At 43.3% G+C, this 19,654-nt stretch overlaps 1 protein-coding gene across 2 annotated transcripts in view; it reads right to left on the bottom strand.

Annotated features, from left to right (window-relative positions):
• Nucleotides 1-3,328: 3,328 nt before the first annotated feature.
• Nucleotides 3,329-19,654, bottom strand: part of SLC9A4 (solute carrier family 9 member A4) — a 39,048-nt gene continuing 22,722 nt past the window's right edge. The window contains exons 7-12 of one of the 2 annotated variants that reach the window (XM_087757789.1): nt 19,323-19,393; nt 16,836-16,997; nt 10,769-10,865; nt 8,642-8,779; nt 7,798-7,885; nt 3,329-3,648 (exon numbers count right to left, since the gene is read on the bottom strand). In XM_087757789.1, the coding sequence (XP_087613915.1) occupies nt 3,347-3,648; nt 7,798-7,885; nt 8,642-8,779; nt 10,769-10,865; nt 16,836-16,997; nt 19,323-19,393 (858 nt within the window). In that variant the 3' untranslated portion in view covers nt 3,329-3,346. The remainder of the gene's footprint in view (nt 3,649-7,797; nt 7,886-8,641; nt 8,780-10,768; nt 10,866-16,835; nt 16,998-19,322; nt 19,394-19,654) is intronic. The other variant, XM_087757788.1, reaches the window with a different exon arrangement.

Raw genomic sequence — 19,654 nt, 5'->3', positions numbered from 1 at the left:
CCAGGTTAAGGAGTTTAAGAAAACCCACACACATGAGGACTTAAATCCACCAGCAGTGGATTTAAATTCATGCCCTAAGCCACTTCAGTTTTCTTTACGGACCAAGCCTGAGAGACACAGAGTAAGTTACTTGTAGTGAAAAAGTGCTGTAGTTATTGCTATTTAAAACATAAGCAATGTGCTTCTTTAAGGAGAACTCTTTTGTCCACAAGTATGAAACACCCGTGAAAAAAAAATAAACAGTGCAACTTCATATATTAGAACATATTTTATACTGGCATCTGCAGCATCGCTTCTTGGCTAATGGCCAGCAAAACCATTAACAGCAACTAATGGCACAGAAGGAAATTTTCTTCCAGTCCTATTTTCTAATTGCTAGGAAAGAAAACTAAATATAGACTTTACAAGTTTGGGGGCCAGACTGCAAAAGCTGGAGAGCTCTATTAACTTTGAGATGCTCTGTGGCTTTACGCTCTCTGAAGATCTGGCTCACTGATTTCATTAGGAATGAACCAAAAGAGGGAGATTTGACTCCAGCTATGCACTAGTTTTATTTGTATTTTAGAAAGAGTTAATAATTTTTCTCTAGTTCTAATATAAAAGGTCATTAGAAATTGAATGCTTTGCTCCCTGCTTACAATGGGTAACTACATAAATGCTCCATGACTTTTATAATGTTTAATAAAGAATTTGGGAGTCAATTTTAAGCATGCCTTTCAAACATACCCTGACCAAATTGCACGGACTCCTTTTTCATGTTGTATGTCTAGTCCGTTTCCATGCCACTCCAGACATCCCATTAACCTCCCTCATCTCACACAGTTCGTATCTGTCCAGTTCCCCCAGCCAACAAGTTGATTAAACCTTCTTAAAGAGGAAATGCTGAGTTTGCAGCTCACAGTAATTTCTCTGTTTAATCTCTCCTGTGCCTCCCTTTGAAGACGAGACACTATCCCTTCTTCACCCTCCTCTCAGGTTTCCGTTTTCCCTTCATCGCTGTCCTCAAGGATTGCCTCCAGTTCACACCACCCACCAGCCCGTTTTGGAGCTCCTGCCCCCTCCCAACTCTGCGATGCAGAAGCAGGTCCCACACTTCTGTCACCCCACTCCATGCACCTATGTCAGCTCTGTGGCCTAAGGACCACATTACACAGGCACTGATTTTGCCCTCAATTAAATTTCATGTGGCAACTGGGTAGCTCGCAGTGCAATTTAAGACCTGATTTTGTATGATAACTCTTTCTCTTAAAATAATGTTTTCATTGAGGTTTATGATATGTCAATATAACTTGCTATAGGATTGAGATCTGGTACAAAGCTTTTATTTAAAATCTACATGGAGCACTTCCTCTTTTGGTGGAGCTGGGTTGATTTGTTGATTTTCAGGTACAGAACTTCGTTGCTCATTCAGTGTTGGTATAAAAGCCAAATCCTACCCTCTTTTAACAAGTGCCACTGCTTTCGTAAAAGGAAGTTGTATAGTTTCTCTGGCACAATGAGGAAATGCAAAGAGAACTTAAGTTTCATAAAGCTTTGTACAATTTCAGTACCGATGATTCATTATGACCTACTAAACATAAAAGCTGTAAACATGAGAAAAGGGCAAAAGGGGCTTTTATTTTTTTCCTCTGGTGGCACTTTTCAAATTTGTTAGTTTAGATGCTAACTGTCCTGAATCAGAAATCCATTGGAAGAAATGTGAAGTCATAACTTACACTTAGAAGTTTTTTCTGGACCAGGACATACAAGCGCTTAACAGTAATATAAAAAAGGTAAACATAAAGGTGGCACTGCTATCTCTAATTCTTACCTCTCTGACTCTTACAGTAGCATTTACAGACCTGGAGTTGTGCAGCTAAGCAAGCTCTGAGTGGAGGAGAGACAGGGAAACTCGAAGAGAGCATGACTGAACTTGGTGCATTTCTCAGCTGTACATTTGAGTTTAGTGCAGCTATAAGGGTAGGTTTATGGACTTTTGGACTCAAATCATCCCTTTGGATAAAATCAGCTCACCTACAGTTTCAAGACACAGATGACAGTGGCAATGCTGCTTCCATTTTGCAGAAAAGAGCTCCATCAGAGGAACTAGGTATCTGGGATTTTAGACTTTATCCAAAATGACTCAAGACCATAGCTTCTTGCTTCCCCCACCACTAAGGAGACCCACCATTGAGACTGGAGCATAGTCGCACACAGCCAGTTGGAAGGGAGCTCAGCAGGCAGGCTGGGAGGTCACGGGCTCCAGTGCACGTCCCCCTGGTTACTTCTGCTTTTTTTTTTAGCAAATGCTTCTCTGTACAACAGATAGGCAGACACCCTACAAAAACCTGGGAGCAAAACACAGGACCCCTCTTTCATCCTAGCCAGCAGGCTACAAAGTTAAGCTCCCTTTACCTGTTGTCCCAGTTTCTTGCTCCCTATCTGCAGTACGGGTCCAGCTTCAGTGTGAAGAGCAGTCCACTGATTTGGGCACCCTCTGGCAAGGTGGGAGTGGAGAATAGTTAGATGCCCCACAATGAAGCCTCCCATGTGCTGAACCACAAGAATATTGTGTACATTCTTGCCATCCCACACTTGCAAATAAAAGGCATCCTGACAGCACCCCTGCCTGAAGAGTCCTCTCTGGATTTGTGTGTACCAGGATGCCTCCTTTATTCATCCAAAACAACTGTAGGTGGGTGATAGGTGTCCACATGCTGAAACTGGTTGAAGTAGCAGGAGTTATGGACCATCACAGCAACTGACTTTAGGCACTTTTGCAGAGCCAAAACCTGAGATGCCAAGAGATTCCAAAGTGCTGAAAGTGTCCACTGAAGAATACTTTTGACTTAAGTACCCCTTTAGGCATCTTCAGTGACATTTAGGTGCCCTAAAAATGCCTTTCTTTTTTTTAACTCTTTCCTGGAATATCTCAAACACTCTGAAGTCAAAAGCTCTAGACAGTTGGTTGAAGTTACCAATCATGTTTCAAGCATGCCCTTCAGTGTTTCTTTCTTCTGGATTTAGGCCATAGTACAGAACAGAGGAAGGCAATATCAGCTTCCACCCATAGCATTGCATGTGCCCAACTATTGTCATTTAAATCCATGTCCAAACCTCTACAAAGATCATGTTCCCCTCTTTCCTGCAGTGTTTTCTTGGAAAGAAAGCTTGATATAACCATATAAGAATTTCAGTCTTCTCCAAGCCAGTAAGTACCTTGATACAGCACTTGAAAGTGATATGAGAAGAAGTGCACTGGTCCCAAAAGGAAAATTGTGGTTTGCTTCATATAAGAGCTTTGTTATTTTCTCTGGAGCAGTGCACAAAGGGCCCTAGAGATGCAAACATTGCTCTCCTCTGCTCCTCATATGGCTAATGGCCTGGCTGGTGCCATCGTTTCTGTCTCTTCTTCTGACTCATACGCCTCTACTTCTCTCACAGTGAATCGAGACTGTGGCATTAGAGCTAGATTGTCTGCTCTGGTGAAACGATGCTGGCTGATTGAATTTCCTCTTCGACCTGACAGTTCGGATGGGCCCGCTCGTCTATCCAAGCATGTCATTGGAATCAGCTCTTCCTGGCGGTGCTTTGCTTCGAGTGGACGTAGTCGGGGCTGGGGTCTGAACATTACTGGGCAGGCAGCATCAGAGACACTTCTGTGGTGATCTGAAGGAAAACAGATAAAGAATTCATATTTTGAAGAAGAGAAAAGAGAAACACCACGGTATTGGCAAGGACAGTTAAAGGGTATTCAATATGATATACCATTACGGTTTTAAACCCTGGAACTGAAGCACTTTAAATAATTGCTATAGAATAAGAGAGCAGTCAAGAACTAAAAATAACCCTAAATTTTTATTTTCGTCCCAAAGCTGATGTTTAAAAGATTTTTTTGATCTTGCCTCTACCTTGAAACCCCAGCGAATAAGCACATTCGGATATCTTTTAGTGCCTCGCAGAGCTGCTCAATGCCTTCACAGGGCAAGAGTGCTCCTTTATGTAGCTTCCAATTTTCTACAAATTTCACAAGTATACCGAGCACCATGATTGAAAAGCATTGTGAAACCCACAGCAGAAGACAGAAATTGACCAAGGAGAAGACTCTAGTACCATTGAAAATCAAGTTTACTAGTCACCTGTGATTAACAACTGGGAAGAAAACAGTTTCACCTGAAACTAGGAGTTTGACTCTACGGCGCTTTGATTACATTGGGTGTGTCAGACCTGCTCCTACCAGCTTTCTTTGCCACAGGTACACAATAAAAATTTGCCTGCAGTAGGCCAATAACTGGCTCTCTCATTCTGTTGAGTTTCCAGAATATACTTTTTTATTGTTCTTAAAGCCACTTGTAGTCTGACTATGCACTAGCAAATTAGTTAATTTAAGAAACAGCTCATAACAAGTTAGAAGGTTTTGGGACATAAACACAAAGGTCCATGAATAATAAAATTAGACTATATCCTGCGGCGGTTAAAGCAGACATGTGTTGGGTATAGTCACACAATCAAAATTTATCAAGTTATTGCAGCTTAATAACTATTAAATTATTTTAAGCTCATGTTTACTTCACAGTTGGCACAAAGTAAGAGCGCATGCACCAGCACTTACCTCCACTGAACAGGGACACAGATTTCTTTAACAGCAAACCTGCTTCTGTTAGGCCATGTGGGCGTACCACACCATGAGCAATAAAATAGGATAGGTATTGTCAGATTTGAAGGGCTTCTACTTAGCCCTTTGGGGGCATCACTGTTACAAATTATGAATGTCAAAAGATAAAAATACTGTCAAAGAAATCATGCATTTTTATGAGTGGCAGAAAGAGCTGATAGGTGGCTTAAGGATCTATTTGTGGTCATTTCTGACCTCTTAGTTACTAAACCTTCTGCACATGCTATATATAAAGGGTAAACCAAGGTTGCAGGAGGATGCTTATTCCAGGAGGGCTTCCAGGCATAGACAGAAGAGGTGGCATTTATCTCTGTAAATGCATATGTTCATATATGAGGTTGTAATTCTAATTTCCTACATACTGAGTATTTCTCTTCTCAGTTTCCAAGTGCAATTCATCACATCCTAACACAGTTTATGAGAGGAGTTTAGGGTGGCTTCCTCCTGCTGCAGACGTTTAAAATGGTGAGAATAGCTACACCATGGACCTAAGATGGGGCCAGAAGCTCGACCAAGAAGTCTAATTATTTGGATAGATCACAAGGCAGGGCTCAAATTCAGGCCTAGCTATTAGTAAAAATGTACCTGCATTCACTGCCTCAGGATTTACTCCTCTCACCACTGAAATAATGTGCCTGTCTGCTATACCAGGACTTGGTCCCTTGAAAGTGTCTGAAATGCCTTTAGGCCTGAGGCTGCTGTGTAGAACAGTTTGAGTCTTTTAGAAAGACACAAATTCCCCCACCATGACGTCCCAACAAACAGAACAGAAAAGAATCAGCTGTATGAAAAAAAAAAAAATCCCCTTGAGTAACTTTGATTTTCCCCTCCGAACAGATCCTATGGGTTTCTGTTCTGCTGCCATCACGTGTGAGTGTCCAGCCCCAAGGGGATGGTTTGCCTACACAGATCTCTTTCGCTTTCATCTCTTTCAGAGTAAAACAGAAAGGGAAGAAAGAAAATAATTTTGCACCTGCAAGAAACAAACCTTGTTGTCCAAGTTTTTGATACAAAGATGAAGATTAAAAATATGGTTTCAATCACTATAGCTAATTTTGTCAGAAATGCGAAGGAATTTTTCAAAGGAACCCAAACGCATTTCAGGTTCACATAAATAAACGCAGAAATGAGTTAGGGAAGATTGCAGATGGAGACAATGATGAACATTCAAGTATCCTAAATTCCATGTTTTCCCTGACACTGTCTTGCTGTGTTTCTGTGGGCAATTCAGTGTTGCTCCATCCCTAACCTCTGTCTCCTTACTTAGAGCGTAAGGGAAGATGGGTCTGCATTTTACTGCGTACATATGATAACCTGAGTGATACCAGTATTATTACAGAAATGTTCATAGAGAGCAAGCTGGGAAAAGGGGAGAAGAGACCAGCTGCTTGGGGACAGATTCTGCCTGGATTTTTTGTTAGGTTATGTCATTAGAGGCTCATCTCCACAAACACAGAGGAGCCTCAAGGCACAAGGGCAGGCGGGGGAGCCCCCAATACCCCAGTCAGAGGAATGATCCTGAGCCCCTGCCCTGAGCCATCATGAGTGTGATCAACTCCATGGGCAGGGTGAGACCCACCACGATGAGCCAACAGAGGGGCTCTCCCTAGGGCACCTCATAGAGTGAGGTGTGGCAGGGTACGGGGATCATTATTGGGATGTCTGGGGAGAGGATTTTGGGATCATACAGGACTTATGATGGGATGTTTAGTGCAGGAACCAAAGGGAGGGAAAGGAAGGGATCTGGTAATTGGGGAGGAACAAGTGCAGGAAAACAGAGAAAGAAGGGGATAAAAAGGGCTGCTCACATGTAAACAGGGGCTGGTCAGTATATGTGTATGGCAATGCCCTGTGCCTGATCAGCAGTCTCTCCTGTTTTCTCATTAAACTCCACTTCTGACTATTTTCCTGGGTGAGCAGCTCCCTATACAGTGTACCTGTGTGTGTGGAGGTCAGCCAGCAGCTGGAGGGACTGGGGTGCATGCATATTGTGTCGGTATGTATGTCAATGTGAAGTCACCAGCAATCACCAAGCCAGAGTAGCCATTGAGCAGGATAAGAGGCTTGGGAACCAACTGTTGGAGCAATCGTGAGTCTGGGACAGATGCTGGGGAGAGCAGAATGTCTGTGAGTTGACTACTGGAGGGGCAGGAGGTCCAGACCAGTGACTGAAGAGACCATGGGGTCTGTGGTTGGCTACTGGTAAGGCTATAATCCAGAGAAGGTACCAGAAAGACCTGTTTGCACATGTGTGTCCCTGTATGTGAGGCAAGGGGAGACCAGGGGATCCAGCATCCCGCTATGGGGAAGACTGGGTGTCCAAGACCAGCTGCTGGACGGATCTACAGTGCATGGGGTGGGGTGGAAGAGCATCTGTGCGCGCGCGCGTGTGTGTGTGTGTGTGCATGCACATGTGTGTAGTTCTGAGTACCAGCAGCTGCCATGGGGCTGTGTCCCCAGGGGCTCACATGCCCAAGTGCCACCAGCTGGGGAGACAGAGGGTCCAGGGCCAGCTACTGGGGGATTCAGATAGCAGGTATGTATATACAATTTTCCACTAACAGGCTACTGTCCTGAGCAGCCAGAGAGGGGACCAGGATGAGGCTGTTGGTGCTGTTTGCATTTGCATGAGTGCTGTGCCCTATCTGTGCTGCTCTGTGTGTCTGGCTGTACACTGAATTACGGTGGGAGGGGGTGCCTGTTAGAAATACCTGCTCAGCCTTGCTACCGGTGGGACCTGGGGGCATGGAGCTGCAGCAGCCTCGCTTCAACTGGGCTATGGGTTCAGCAACTCCTAACAATTTTGCATGCAATTGTGTCTGTGGGGCTGCAGGGAAGACAATTTGCTTTCTCCGGCTTACATGGATGCCCTCATGGCCAGGCCAAACTGCAGGAATCACTGGAATAATTTGTGCAAGAGGGAAAAAGAGAAAACTAGGCGGTGCTGGAACGAGATAGAAACTGCAGCAGTAATGACCATATAAACAACAGAGATAAAAAAGATAGGAGAGAAGGGTGTAGCTCATTTAAAGAGGCCAGGGACTTCCATGGGAGTATTCATTTAGTATTGTTAAATCCACTGAGCAACTGGCCAAGTTTCTTTCACTGCTGGAGTAGGATACAGAGTAAAGCACTTCCATTACCTGTAAAAGTAACACGCCTGGCTCTTCGTCTAGTAGGCTGGCTGGGGCCCTGAGGCAGAGAGAGGTAGCGTATGCCCGTGGTGCTAGCCTGTGTATGGAGACAGAAATGTGTTCAGTGCCAATGGTTGCCTCCGCAATTTGTACTTATTTGGTGGGATCGTTATATGCTTTTTCTGCTGTGCCCCTGCACCTTTACAGCCAAATTTAGAGCAGTGTGAATAAGATCAGTGCTTGGCTTGGATGGGTTGAACTCAACATCAGCTCCAGTGAAAATGTCTGTGTCTGATATAATAGCCCTAGTTTTTTTCTGCAGACAGTAGAAAGAAATATGTTCTTCTAAGATGCGCCTTTCCGATTTCAGGTGACAACTTTAAATAAAATTAATATACCCAGCAAGAAGTTATTTCTCTTCCTTAACTGTGATTATCTCACCTGTAAATGTCTATGCTATCCAATGCCTACATTTGGTCAGAAAAATCTTACTCTTACTGATCGAGAGCCCAAACTGTCAGTGCCAGGTGTCAAGGGCTTTGCATCAGGCCTTTTGTGAATCCACAAATTCACACAGCTGTGATTATACTATGTTTTGCACAGGCCAAAACAATGTAAGTTACATTATTTTACTACTTACAGCCATAGTAGCTGATTTCTGACCAATGTATAAAGGTAGGACATAAAAATGTTGCTGTCCACATGCTAAGTGAAGCTCTTCTTAGGTACTACATGAGGACATTGGGTAAAGTATCCATTTTAATTATTGCAAAAAGCATATAAAAATGGGTGTCTCTTTCCTTATTTACAGAGAAGCAGAGGCATTTTTTATACAAATAGTAGTTTACGTAACAGGTACCGGTCCTCCCCAAGGTAAGCTGTTACCCTTCCTGCAACTCTGCCTCAGGCTCTGCTGCCGACGGATGAGGATTTCTTGGGCTTGTTTCTCATTTGTGTTGGCAGGCAAGTTGTGTCGGCTGTATGTCGGTGCCTGAAACAGAAAATGCACCCTGTTGATTCTCTTTGCACTTGCAATGCTAATGACCTTGCGCAGTCTGGTTGATCACAGGGCCAAGGGGACACCTGACTCACCACAGCTCTCTTTGGTATTACATGGAAAAATGCAGCCTCACGCTAACCTCACTCCTGCAGAGCAAGACGGGAGGAAGCGCTAACACAGCTCTAAGTCTCGGACCTCAAGGGCTACATTTTGGTGCCATTTTTGATAGACTCATGCCTGCTCGAAGCGTACCATAGAAATATACCCACCTACACAAGGCTGGCAACGTCTCTGGGCTTGCCCTCCCTTTGTCAGCCCTCTTCTGATCACGCAATTGGGAGCTATAGATCTGAGGTAGGTCCCAAGAGAGAGACAGCTGGTTAACCCACCGCTGAGCCTTGGTACTAATATTACTGAGCCAGGAGCAAGTTGCAGATGTGCCCTGGAGCAAAAGACTATGTTAAGAAGAGTACATCTCCAGAATGAGATGCACAGCTGGGTTTCCTTTCCATACGTGGACAAACTACACCTTAACATTACCCTAAAACCCAGCATCTTTTAGGACAAGGTTTTTAATTTATTGCATACAGCTTGTGAAATAAGGGAAATAATTAGCTGCCTTAGAGAGAAAAATTCCCTTAAGCTTATAAACCATCTTAAAAAGCAGAATCTGATCTCAGTCTCACTTGCAAGGGTCCTTGTGAAGTTGGTCTGGTGAGCCAGAGCATCACCAGGCCTTCAGAGTTGAAAGTGAAGTGTTAGAACTGGCATTATTTTCCTTCCAATCTTTAATTTCCAAAAGCACACAGTTCTCAATACCACATAGGAAGTGACTGGCACAAATGGTCATTACTGTAATTGATTTTGAAGGGAGTTCATTTCAGTAATCTAAGAGGCAGCCATATATGCAAATTGTTGCTGGTAAGATAAGAAACTAATATCATAAGGATAATTGGCCATGGCAAATCAAACAATATTAGGAATTAATATCATATTAGTAATGACACATTTAAATGAGCAGGGCCTAGCATTTTCTAATAAATGTGTGCTACACGAGTTAGCCCCGTTTATCTGCGTAATTTCAAGGTTACTACAATATATCCTCTGTCACTCATTGCTGTAGGAGAGCACTCAGCTGTATATTCTGGGCCCAAGACTGGATTATACACTGGGCTGCATCAGAATCAGTACAAATTTCTTCAAGCCAAACCTCTGCTGTGGTATTATTACCCCCGCTTTATGGGGGAAAAAACCCCAAATGTGTACAGTAAAGCTCCAGAGGAAGTGGAATTCTTTTTTTTTCCTTTCTCCTCCTGTGGCGAGGGTAAACTGTTGCTCCCACGCAGACCGAGGGTTTACAAGCCTGACTCTCAGCTGCTTTTGGGCTACGCAATGTTTATCGCCACTGATCGGCCCACCTCCACAGAGGAGTTTCACTGCTGCTGGCGACCTGCCAGCCTGCTGCCTCCCACAAAGCCCTGCATCCCTCCCCGGCTGCCGGGCAGCCGGCCGCCCAGCGCCCATCCAGGCCGCAGCCCCGGGCCGCCGCGGGGGCACGCAGGCCGCCCCGCCAGCCGGCCTCCACCGCGGGCCCCCAGGGAGAGGACCTGGCACCTCAGATCCTCCCGGGGAAGTTTGGCAGCCCATGGAAAGCGGTTTCTGAGTCACAGGTAGCTGTGCAGCGAGGGAAGCCTGACCTCTACAGCTCAGTCACAGATTTTCCTGGCTTTTCGCCGTGAAAAGCTGATGGAAAAAACCTGCTTTCCTTTTTTTTCCATCCGGCAGCGAGCCCCGAGGCAGGGCTCCTTCCCTTTCTTCCCTTCCCCGTGCAGCCCCGGGCTTGGAGCAGCTGCGGGCCCACGTCTCGCACCGACCCCAGGGCCGGTCCTGGCACTACCACCCGCCCTGGCTGCGGTACGGGGAGGGCAAACAAGAGCTTTCAGACTGCAAATAGCGTGCGATAGCAGGTGGCTTACGCACCCTTTGTCGCACTTGGTATAGATTATGTGCCAGGACATCTCTCATGGACTCCACCTCTGCAGGCAAGAGCCTATGCACATGCCGATTTCCACCACTCCTGTAAATAAAAGAGAAGTTTAAATATGATATTAATGAATTGATTAAATACTATTCCCATTAAATGATGCATGATCTATTTTTACTGCTAGAACAGAAGGCTACAAAGAGCCTTTCAGTGACCAGTAGCACCACGAAATCATCCAAAGATGAATGAAAAATGTCAGATTTTGCTCTTTCTCGGGTTTTGTCAATATACTGGGTAGTCAGACTGGGCCCTAAGCCCTCATATAGCTGGCAGCAGAAACTCTCCTTTTCTTTCCGAAAGCTTCATGAGGAAGTTTGAATTTAAGGATAAGGTTGGGCAACAACCAGGTGTATGTTCAGGAAGGCACTGCAAGTTTCCTCCTCTGTCTGAATAGGTTCTTCAGCGTGGTCTAGCAGTCTGGGCCTTGCAGTCCTACTGCTTTCAACTCCTTTGAGAAAGTGCAGTAAATCCTTAAGAACTAAAACACATGCCAATTAAGGAGTCCGAGAGACTTGCCCTGTGGTGAGGAGAACGTATAGGGTTTCCTTGCTACTGAGCCTGTTTCTCCATTTAAAATGAAAGAACTACCTAAAAGATAGTCATCTTCGTATTTTTAACAAACTGTGACAAGAAGCCCACAGTCACTTGTAGCTGCCTGGCTTTTTCACTAGCAAAACAATGGAGGAGTGCTGCTGTGAAATGTTAACTGGTTTTGCTAAATCGGTCAATCTGAGTGAGAGTTAGCGTTCGGCTGAATTCCCATGAAGAGAGAAGAAATAGATAGTGATTATCCAGGATGAATCAGTCTGAGTTCATCTTGTTGTTTCTGGTTTTTTCCTTTCTCCATTTTCCTTTCTTGTCTCTTTTTAAAAAAATGTAATTGCAAATCTTTGTTCTCAGCTAAATGATGGCCTTAAAGTGTTGTCTAGAAATTGTGCAATTAAAGAATGGATTATGATCAATGTACAGTATTGCCAAAGCTTTGTATGCATTTATTTTGTACTCCATCTAAAATAAATTAAAAACTTTTAATGGCAAAGGAAGGTGGATTCAAGCTAAACTGAGATTATGCTGTAAGCATAGGAAAAAGGTTGGAATTTGCAATTACAGCTAATTTAACAAGATATTACCACTCTTTTGTGCTGTAATCTAATGTGAACATCTTGAAAACTTGTAGGACTATCATGGGCTGCCTGGATTCTACATTGTACTGCCTCTTACTATCAAGTAGACAGTGAGCACTGGTGGTCTGGCCCTCGCCAAACTCCCTGGAATACAAGAATTAATTCCTGATACATTTCAAAGTTTCAAAATGTGTCTTCATTCTGCATCAGACCAAAACTGAGATCTGCCAAATTTTTCATGAAGTAAAAAGAAAGAGAGAAATCGACAATAGGTTAAGGGGTGGTGTTAGAGGTAGAGCTGGAGTAACCAATAGGTTAAGGATCTCACTGAGGCATGAGAGACCCATGAGTCTACCACTCAGCTATTGGCAAACCAGAGTGACAGAAAAGGACTCCCTTTCTGGATTTGACCAGAAGTCTTATCCTGGCCCTGATAAATCCTTCCCAACAAATGTTTAGTTGACATTCATCAACTCAACAACAGCAACAACAACAAAGCTAGGTATTTACCAACAGGGAAAAAAGACCATCACCACTACCCAATTCCAGGCCATCTGGATGGGTGGGTTGGTTGGTTGGTTGATTGGTTGGTTTTTCGCTTGCTTTCAGCTCTCAGGCATAACACCGAGAGGATCCAGGGATGCCACCAAGTTTCCAGGCTTAGGTGTAATGCACCTTTATCCATACTGGGTCTGGCATGTCCCAGGCTGGGGGACATCCCGTGTATGCTACATTCCACAGCAAGGAAACCAGTCTCTTTGCTGTCAGTAGCCCCTAGCTGCCGTCCCTTTGGACAACAGAGAGACCCTAGGTACACCTGGAAAAGCAAACACAAGCACAGCTCCTGAGGACTAATGGCAATTTAGCCTGTCAACGAGTAGTGGTATATAAAATGCAGGCTTGGCTCATTTGTGTAATGCAAATCGAACTGACATGGCTGATGCAAGCGGCTTTGACATCACAGGGAATAACTGTCTCTCTGGTCCACACTTCACTGAATGTCTCCACAGGGTCTTTATACCTTACAGTTGGGAATAAATAGGGGAAAGCAGCTAAAGAGGGGAAAGCAGAAATCCACTGGGAAGACATCAGATCGTCTCTTTACTTTTCCAGTTGCATACCTGACCCCCTCCACATGCCAGCACAGAAGTGGCCAGTCTTAAGTCATTTAAAAGCTTATCATTTTGCTCTTAAAGTGACTTAAATAGAATAAATAAAATTCCCTGGGTTTTAGCTGAGCTGGGCTAGCAAGAGAACAAATAGCATGAAGATAGTCTCTATTGTTCTGGAGCACAAATAAACAGTGTGCATTCTTTTTATGGGATTAGATATTAACCCACCCAACCGATAACAACGCACAGGTATGGTAACAAGGAACAGGTTGCTTTTACATTTTGCAATATACAATACCTTAAAAAAGAACTTTCAAAAAAACCCAAACAAGTTTGGTATGTCACCAAACCCATAAACCAATCCTTACTGAAACTATTTCTTTGTTCTTATTGAAACTGCCAGCATGTTACAACAAAGCACAGCACAGGACATATATTTGTGAAGAAAATACTGAAATTATAATATGCCACGAAAACTGATTGTCTCTCTGTAATGAGTACCATGACCAGTATCTCTTTCTTCTTTAGACATGGAGATAGTTGATATATGGAGGAAATCAAATGCCTTCCACAAACCTTGTAGGATTATTTTTTATATAATATATATAAAATTTCGACCTTTATGAACTCTCCACCAGTCTTCACTAGTCCTGTGAAGGAAGTAACATTCATCGGGCACAGCTCTTGCACAACTGCACCACCACAAATGACAACACAGCACTCGACTCTGATCTGTACTGTATTGATACATTCTAAGATTTAATCTCTATTGATACATTCTAAGATTTACTCTTACCAAAGTCAGTATTGCAGTAATATGAAGCCAACATTAATTAACTCAGCATCAAACCATCTCTCTCAAATGGGCATATTTCCTCCAAAAAACAGCCATACAAACACAATTTTGATAATATCTGCTTGGCTCTGCTTTTGCCATTTCTGTCCTTATTTCTAAGGCTTCCGTTCTGCAGAATATCATAACAAAATGCTCTATTTTCATTCAAATGTGGATTCTTTGTTGCACAGTCCATGGGCAAATTTCTCCAGTCCGCACTGGAGATACTTACTGCATATTGGCCACCCACTCCACCTGCAGGACTCACACCAGCCTGAATACAATTTCTGAGAATAATGCTAATTCAGAGTGATGGAGATCTGCTTTGATTGTTATAGAGCATTTCCCCTTGTGTGCCTAAGGGCTGCAGAACTGATCAGAAGTGCTAGTGAAAGAGTTTTCTCACTACTCTGGCACTGCAAATATTGCTTTATATGCCATACATTGGAATTTGATTCCAAATCTCCACTTGCTCATGGCCAGATTTTTGTATCCTGACTGAAGAGAGGGACTTTAGGTACAAGCTATCTCAATGATAACAATGAAACAATTTACAAATACATTTAGAAACCTTTTAGTCTTAAGCAGGTTCACTTAATTGCTCAAGAGAGTGGAGATATAAGAACTGCTGCATTGGCTCAGACCAAAGATGCAACACCTAGCTCACTATCCTGTCTCCTCCAGTGCTCAACAGCGGACACCTATCAAAGAACAGAGCTGGGAAAGCACATATTTTCCTGGAACACTCTCACAGCCTCCAAGAATCAGCATGTTTCTGAGCCACAGGCTGCACTTTGTTTTTTGAAGTTGACACTTCATTTTTAAAAAGGCTGTCTCAGTAGGAAAACCTGTGCTGTCTCAGTAGGAAAACCATCAGAGGCTGATGCACAGTAAAATTCAATTATAGGCAGAGTAGAGCTGGCAAAAATTAGTCCATCGTGTCACCTGTTTATTATAGAATATTTTTCAATCTAAATTGTCAACTCAGGAGAGAATTTCTGAACTACGCTGAAGCAATTTGTCTTATTTTCACTTTCCTTCAAGAAAAGAAGAGGAATGTGGTTTGATTGCCATAGATTGTCTACCAACCTTGCACATTTTCTCTTAGCTCAGAACAGTTAAGGGAATACAGCAGACAGAAAGGAGCCTGACAGACACACAATCTTTTTTAATATCATCCGTTCAGCAAAGAATGATTTAGAAAGAAAAGGGCTAGGTCTTATGCTGCATGCTGACATCAGTTTCAGGAAATCAGATGAATCTTGACATGATTAAACCAACGTTTCAAGAGAGATTTTTATTTAACATCCAGTTGGTATTTGGACTTTCTGGTATGGGTTGAGAAGATCATTCAAAAAAGAAAATATGCTGGGCCCTGCCAGAGGTTGCTGCAAAATGGAGAGGGGTTGAAGGATGCAGCAGCAGAGAGCAGGCAGCAGCAGCAACAGTGGCCAGTGGGAGCCCAGGAAAGAGTTTGTGGGGGCAAGTGCCATTAGCAATACCCACACTCTGGACAGTGGGTTACAAGGTGAGGATAAAGACATGCACAGCAGTTAAAGTATGCAGGAGTGCAGATTTGTACAGACTCTTCTCCTAGAAGGTAGTTCCCTCAGTGATGGCTCTGGACATCCCACCAGTTTTCTATCCTGGTCTGTCTGAAGCCAAGTTGCATTACTGTTTCATAGAATCATAGAATGGTTTCGGGTGGAAGGGACCTTTAAAGGTCAATCTAGTCCAAACCCCCTGCAATGAGCAGGGACATCTTCAACGAGATCAGGTTGCTCAGAGCCCCGTCTAACCTGACCTTGAATGTTTCCAGGGATGGGGCATCTACCACCTCTCTGGGCAACCTGTTTCAGTGTTTCAGCACCCTCATTGTAAAAAATTTCTTACTTATATCTAGTCTGAATCTACCCACTTTTAGTTTAAAACCATTACCACTTGTCCTATCGCAACAGACGCTACTAAAAAGTTTGTCCCCATCCGTCTTATAGGCCCCCTTTAAGTATTGAAAGGCTGCAATAAGGTCTCCCCGGAGCCTTCACTTCTCCAGGCTGAACAACCCCAGCTCTTTCAGCCTTTCCTCATAGGAGAGGTGTTCCATCCCTCTGATCATTTTTGTGGCCGTCCTCCAGACCCGCTCCAACAGGTCCATGTCTTTCCGGTACTGAGGACTCCAGAGCTGGATGCAGTACCCCAGGTGGGGTCTCACCAGAGCAGAGTAGAGGGGCAGAATCACCTCCCTCGACCTGCTGGCCACAATTCTTTTGATGCAGCCCAGGATACGGTTGGCTTTCTGGGCTGCGAGAGCACATTGCTGGCTCATGTCCAGCTTTTCATCCACCAGTACCCCCAAGTCCTTCACTGTAGAGCTGCTCTCAATGTTTAATTGGATGAATTTGGTATGGAAGTACCAAAATATGGCAAGACAGTTTGAGGGACTGCAAACTAAAGTAGCAAAAATTGCAAATGCTACAAAGAAGTCTGCTCTCAGCACAAATTTGTGATTGGGATAATGGAGTCAGGACCTGTTCTCTAAGCTCTCCTGCAGGTCTCTCAGCACCTATCAGTGATGAGCAAAACCCACTGGCCAGGTAAGTGACAAGTACAGCCACCTTGAACCACTGCTGTGATTTAAAGCAGCAAGAGTGGCTTCTGTGCCTGACTTATGGTTCCTCTTCAGAACTGCCCAATATTGAAGAGAAACAGAGAAAATGTCCCTGGTTTTAATTTTCACTCTGTGAACAAAGAGCCAAAATGCAAATATGGTGAGTACTGAATTGCCAGCACAAACCAGCAACTTGTCTTTTTATAATTGTTTTTTTTTTCCTTACATTTCTATTAAAGTCGTAAAATTCCTTGGGTATTTCCTCATTTTTTTCCCCTTCCTTCCTGTCCCTACTCTGCAAAGGGTCAGGAGGTCAGTACTTACTGCAAAGAAGCCGTGGATGGTTTTGAAATTTTCATGCCACTCTCAGCCATCTCAATGGCCAGTTTTATCTCCATCTTTTTGTACAATGACACAATGCTGGATTTGGGCTGGTGTTCCCGAATTAAGATTTTCTTCAAATACTTATTGTCAAACTTCTTAAATCTGCAAAAGAGATATTAAAATCAAAGTGTAAAAAAAAGAAATGTGTTTTTATTTCTGTGGTACAAGCTGATCTTCATTCAAATGCACACATATATAATTCAGTGGTGGAAACTGAATCCAAATTGGAGGCATCTGTGGACTCCTGAAGGCCTAGTGAGCGGAGACCTTTAGGGGGACATTTGGCATGGTCTACTGGTCCACAGAGATTGCAAAGCCCACCAGACAAAAGAAAGAAACAAGCTGCAATCAGAGCAAAAAAAAGGGCTGGGTGTGTGTTTGCATATAACACCGCTACATTTGCCAGAAAAGAATATGGCCAGTCTCCACGCTTTTGTACAAATGTTGTATTCTGGTAGGGCATAACAGCAGCAGCTGCTCTTACAGTAATCCTGGCCTATTCAGCCAGCCACCAATGAGGCTCTAAATGGCCCAGCAGTTACAGTAGTTTGGGCCCATTATGTTGCTGATAATTTTGAATCCTGACAATTAGCTCAGAGAAAATACATTTCTTTGTATTCTGAATAACAGAGAAGTTGAATGGACCACAAAATACTATGTGCTCACATGCTGCAGATTGTAAAATATTGCTAATGTGTGGCATAATTTGAATGTTAATGTGTGTGTGCACACGCTTTGAAACAGGTATGTGCTTTCAGGCAGACGTTTAGCAGAACAGCAGCAGATTGTCTTATATGTTTCTTTCAAAGGTGCAGTTTACCACAGCAAGGTAATGTGCTCCACAGTGCTAGGAAAAGCACTATAGAGTTTGTACATTTTTTCTTAACAAAGGCTAGATTTTATACATTATAGCAGAGATAGGTACACAAATATTTCCACTGGGATTAGAGCTCTTTATGTTTTTCTATGTAGCAGAAAGCCTCCTGGAGTGTCATCACTTAGGTAATTAAGTCCGATATACATATGATAAACATCTTTAAAGTTGCATAGAAAAACCTTTTAATACAGTCTTTTTACATTAAATGTTTTCGCATACGGTGTGTTTTTTGAATCTGCCCCTGAACTGAAACACTACATTGATGGATAGTTTCGACAAAATTGTCTTTTCATAGCTGTTGGGTAGATGTGAGATAAGGGGATAACATTTTCTCACAGGTATGTGTAAATGCAGCTATTTCAGTGGAATTACTGCTCCAACAGGGATTTGTTTAGCTTATTGTCTGCACAGACAGTGGTGTGGTCCCAGCAGAAGTCCTAAAGCTATCTCTGTACTGTGAGAGACAAGAGGACATTTTAGCTTCTGGGTCCAGGTATGTGCCCTAGCACATTACGTCATGACCCCTCATTGGGACAAGAACTGTATGCAAACCAGCTGTCTTCTTCCCACTCTTAATTCCTGATTTCCATAGGGAGAAACCCAGTCATGAAAGGAGTTGCCCCATTTCCTGACAGAGCCCTCTGGCTGGATTACTGGGGTCCAGTGCTGAAAGATGAGACAGAGGACTCCAGCACAGAAGTCTGGGCATATCTAGGATAACTAGGGATAACTTTTAGCACACAGCATCATAATAAGATGTTTGTGGGAAAGGAAGATTAGTCTCTCCCTGCACTTCCCTTCACATGCGCAGTGGTGGCCAACATGATCACAGCGCTCCCTTAGGGAAAAGGTAAAGGGAATGGCAGCTCAGAATGACAGGTCTGGCTCTTCTGGGCAGTGCCTGGAAGAGCCAAAAAGCTTCACAAAACCACTTCATCCTGCTTATAGAAGACACGATGCAGGTCCTGCACTTCTGAGTGAAGACTAGCTTGAAAGTATCTGCTTATGCTGCTGGATATTTAAATTCAACCATTCCCTTCAGTACTCTTATTTTAAATATTACTGAATGCAAAGACCTGTAAGGACAGGTGAGTAATTATTATTGGATCTGTACTCACCAACAAGGGATCATATTTGCTGTGGAGGCTTACAGCAGAAGTCAGTGAACCACTGACAACTTACGTAGCTTCTGTTCTAAATCCAGACCTAAAGGAGCACTGCCATGGATATAAGATTTATGCCAAAGCTATGTGCACAGGCTGATGTCTGCAGCATGAGTTCCCATACTATGTTTTTCTTTCAGAAGGCTTATTTTCTGCTTGTTTGTGCAGAAGCAATTTAGCAGGCAATATACGAGCACTGCACTTCCAAGAGGTAACGGTTACTCAGGAGTTCACTTTTGAAAAAGAGATATTGCACATGTCCCCAATATTTTCGTGCTATTTTAGCTTTATGGGGCACAACATTTATTTCTTATTCTATTTACCTATTGTATTTTACATGATAGATAGGTTATTTTATTATAGTAGGCTGCAATAAGAGATGCTTACTTATCTCTCAGCTGATAATGACTCCAGTGTCCACATATATCTTCAATACCAGCCTTCAAGTGATCCATCAACTGGAGAAACAAACATGGAAAAAATTTAAGTGGCCATTATGAGAAAATAATGTCACCACAAACATGCAATTGTTGACAGGATTTTGAGATTTTTTTTAATTGGAGGGTGTGAGTTAATTCTGAAAGCATCAACGTTTGTCTAAAAATCAAGGCAAAGATCCCACTGTGGCAAATCCTATATTTGGCTGCAGTGGCAATATTTTGATGGAGGCAACAAGTCTGTCAGTCTGCTATCCTCTCACCATGACCCAGCAACGTATA

The sequence above is a fragment of the Nipponia nippon genome, unplaced genomic scaffold (assembly GCF_047370975.1).
Source record: "Nipponia nippon isolate SJK-2023a ecotype South Korea unplaced genomic scaffold, ASM4737097v1 scaffold_2, whole genome shotgun sequence".
Taxonomy (NCBI): Eukaryota; Metazoa; Chordata; class Aves; order Pelecaniformes; family Threskiornithidae; genus Nipponia; species Nipponia nippon.
Note: the sequence above shows the minus strand (reverse complement) of the source record. Positions and strands in the feature narration are given on the sequence as shown.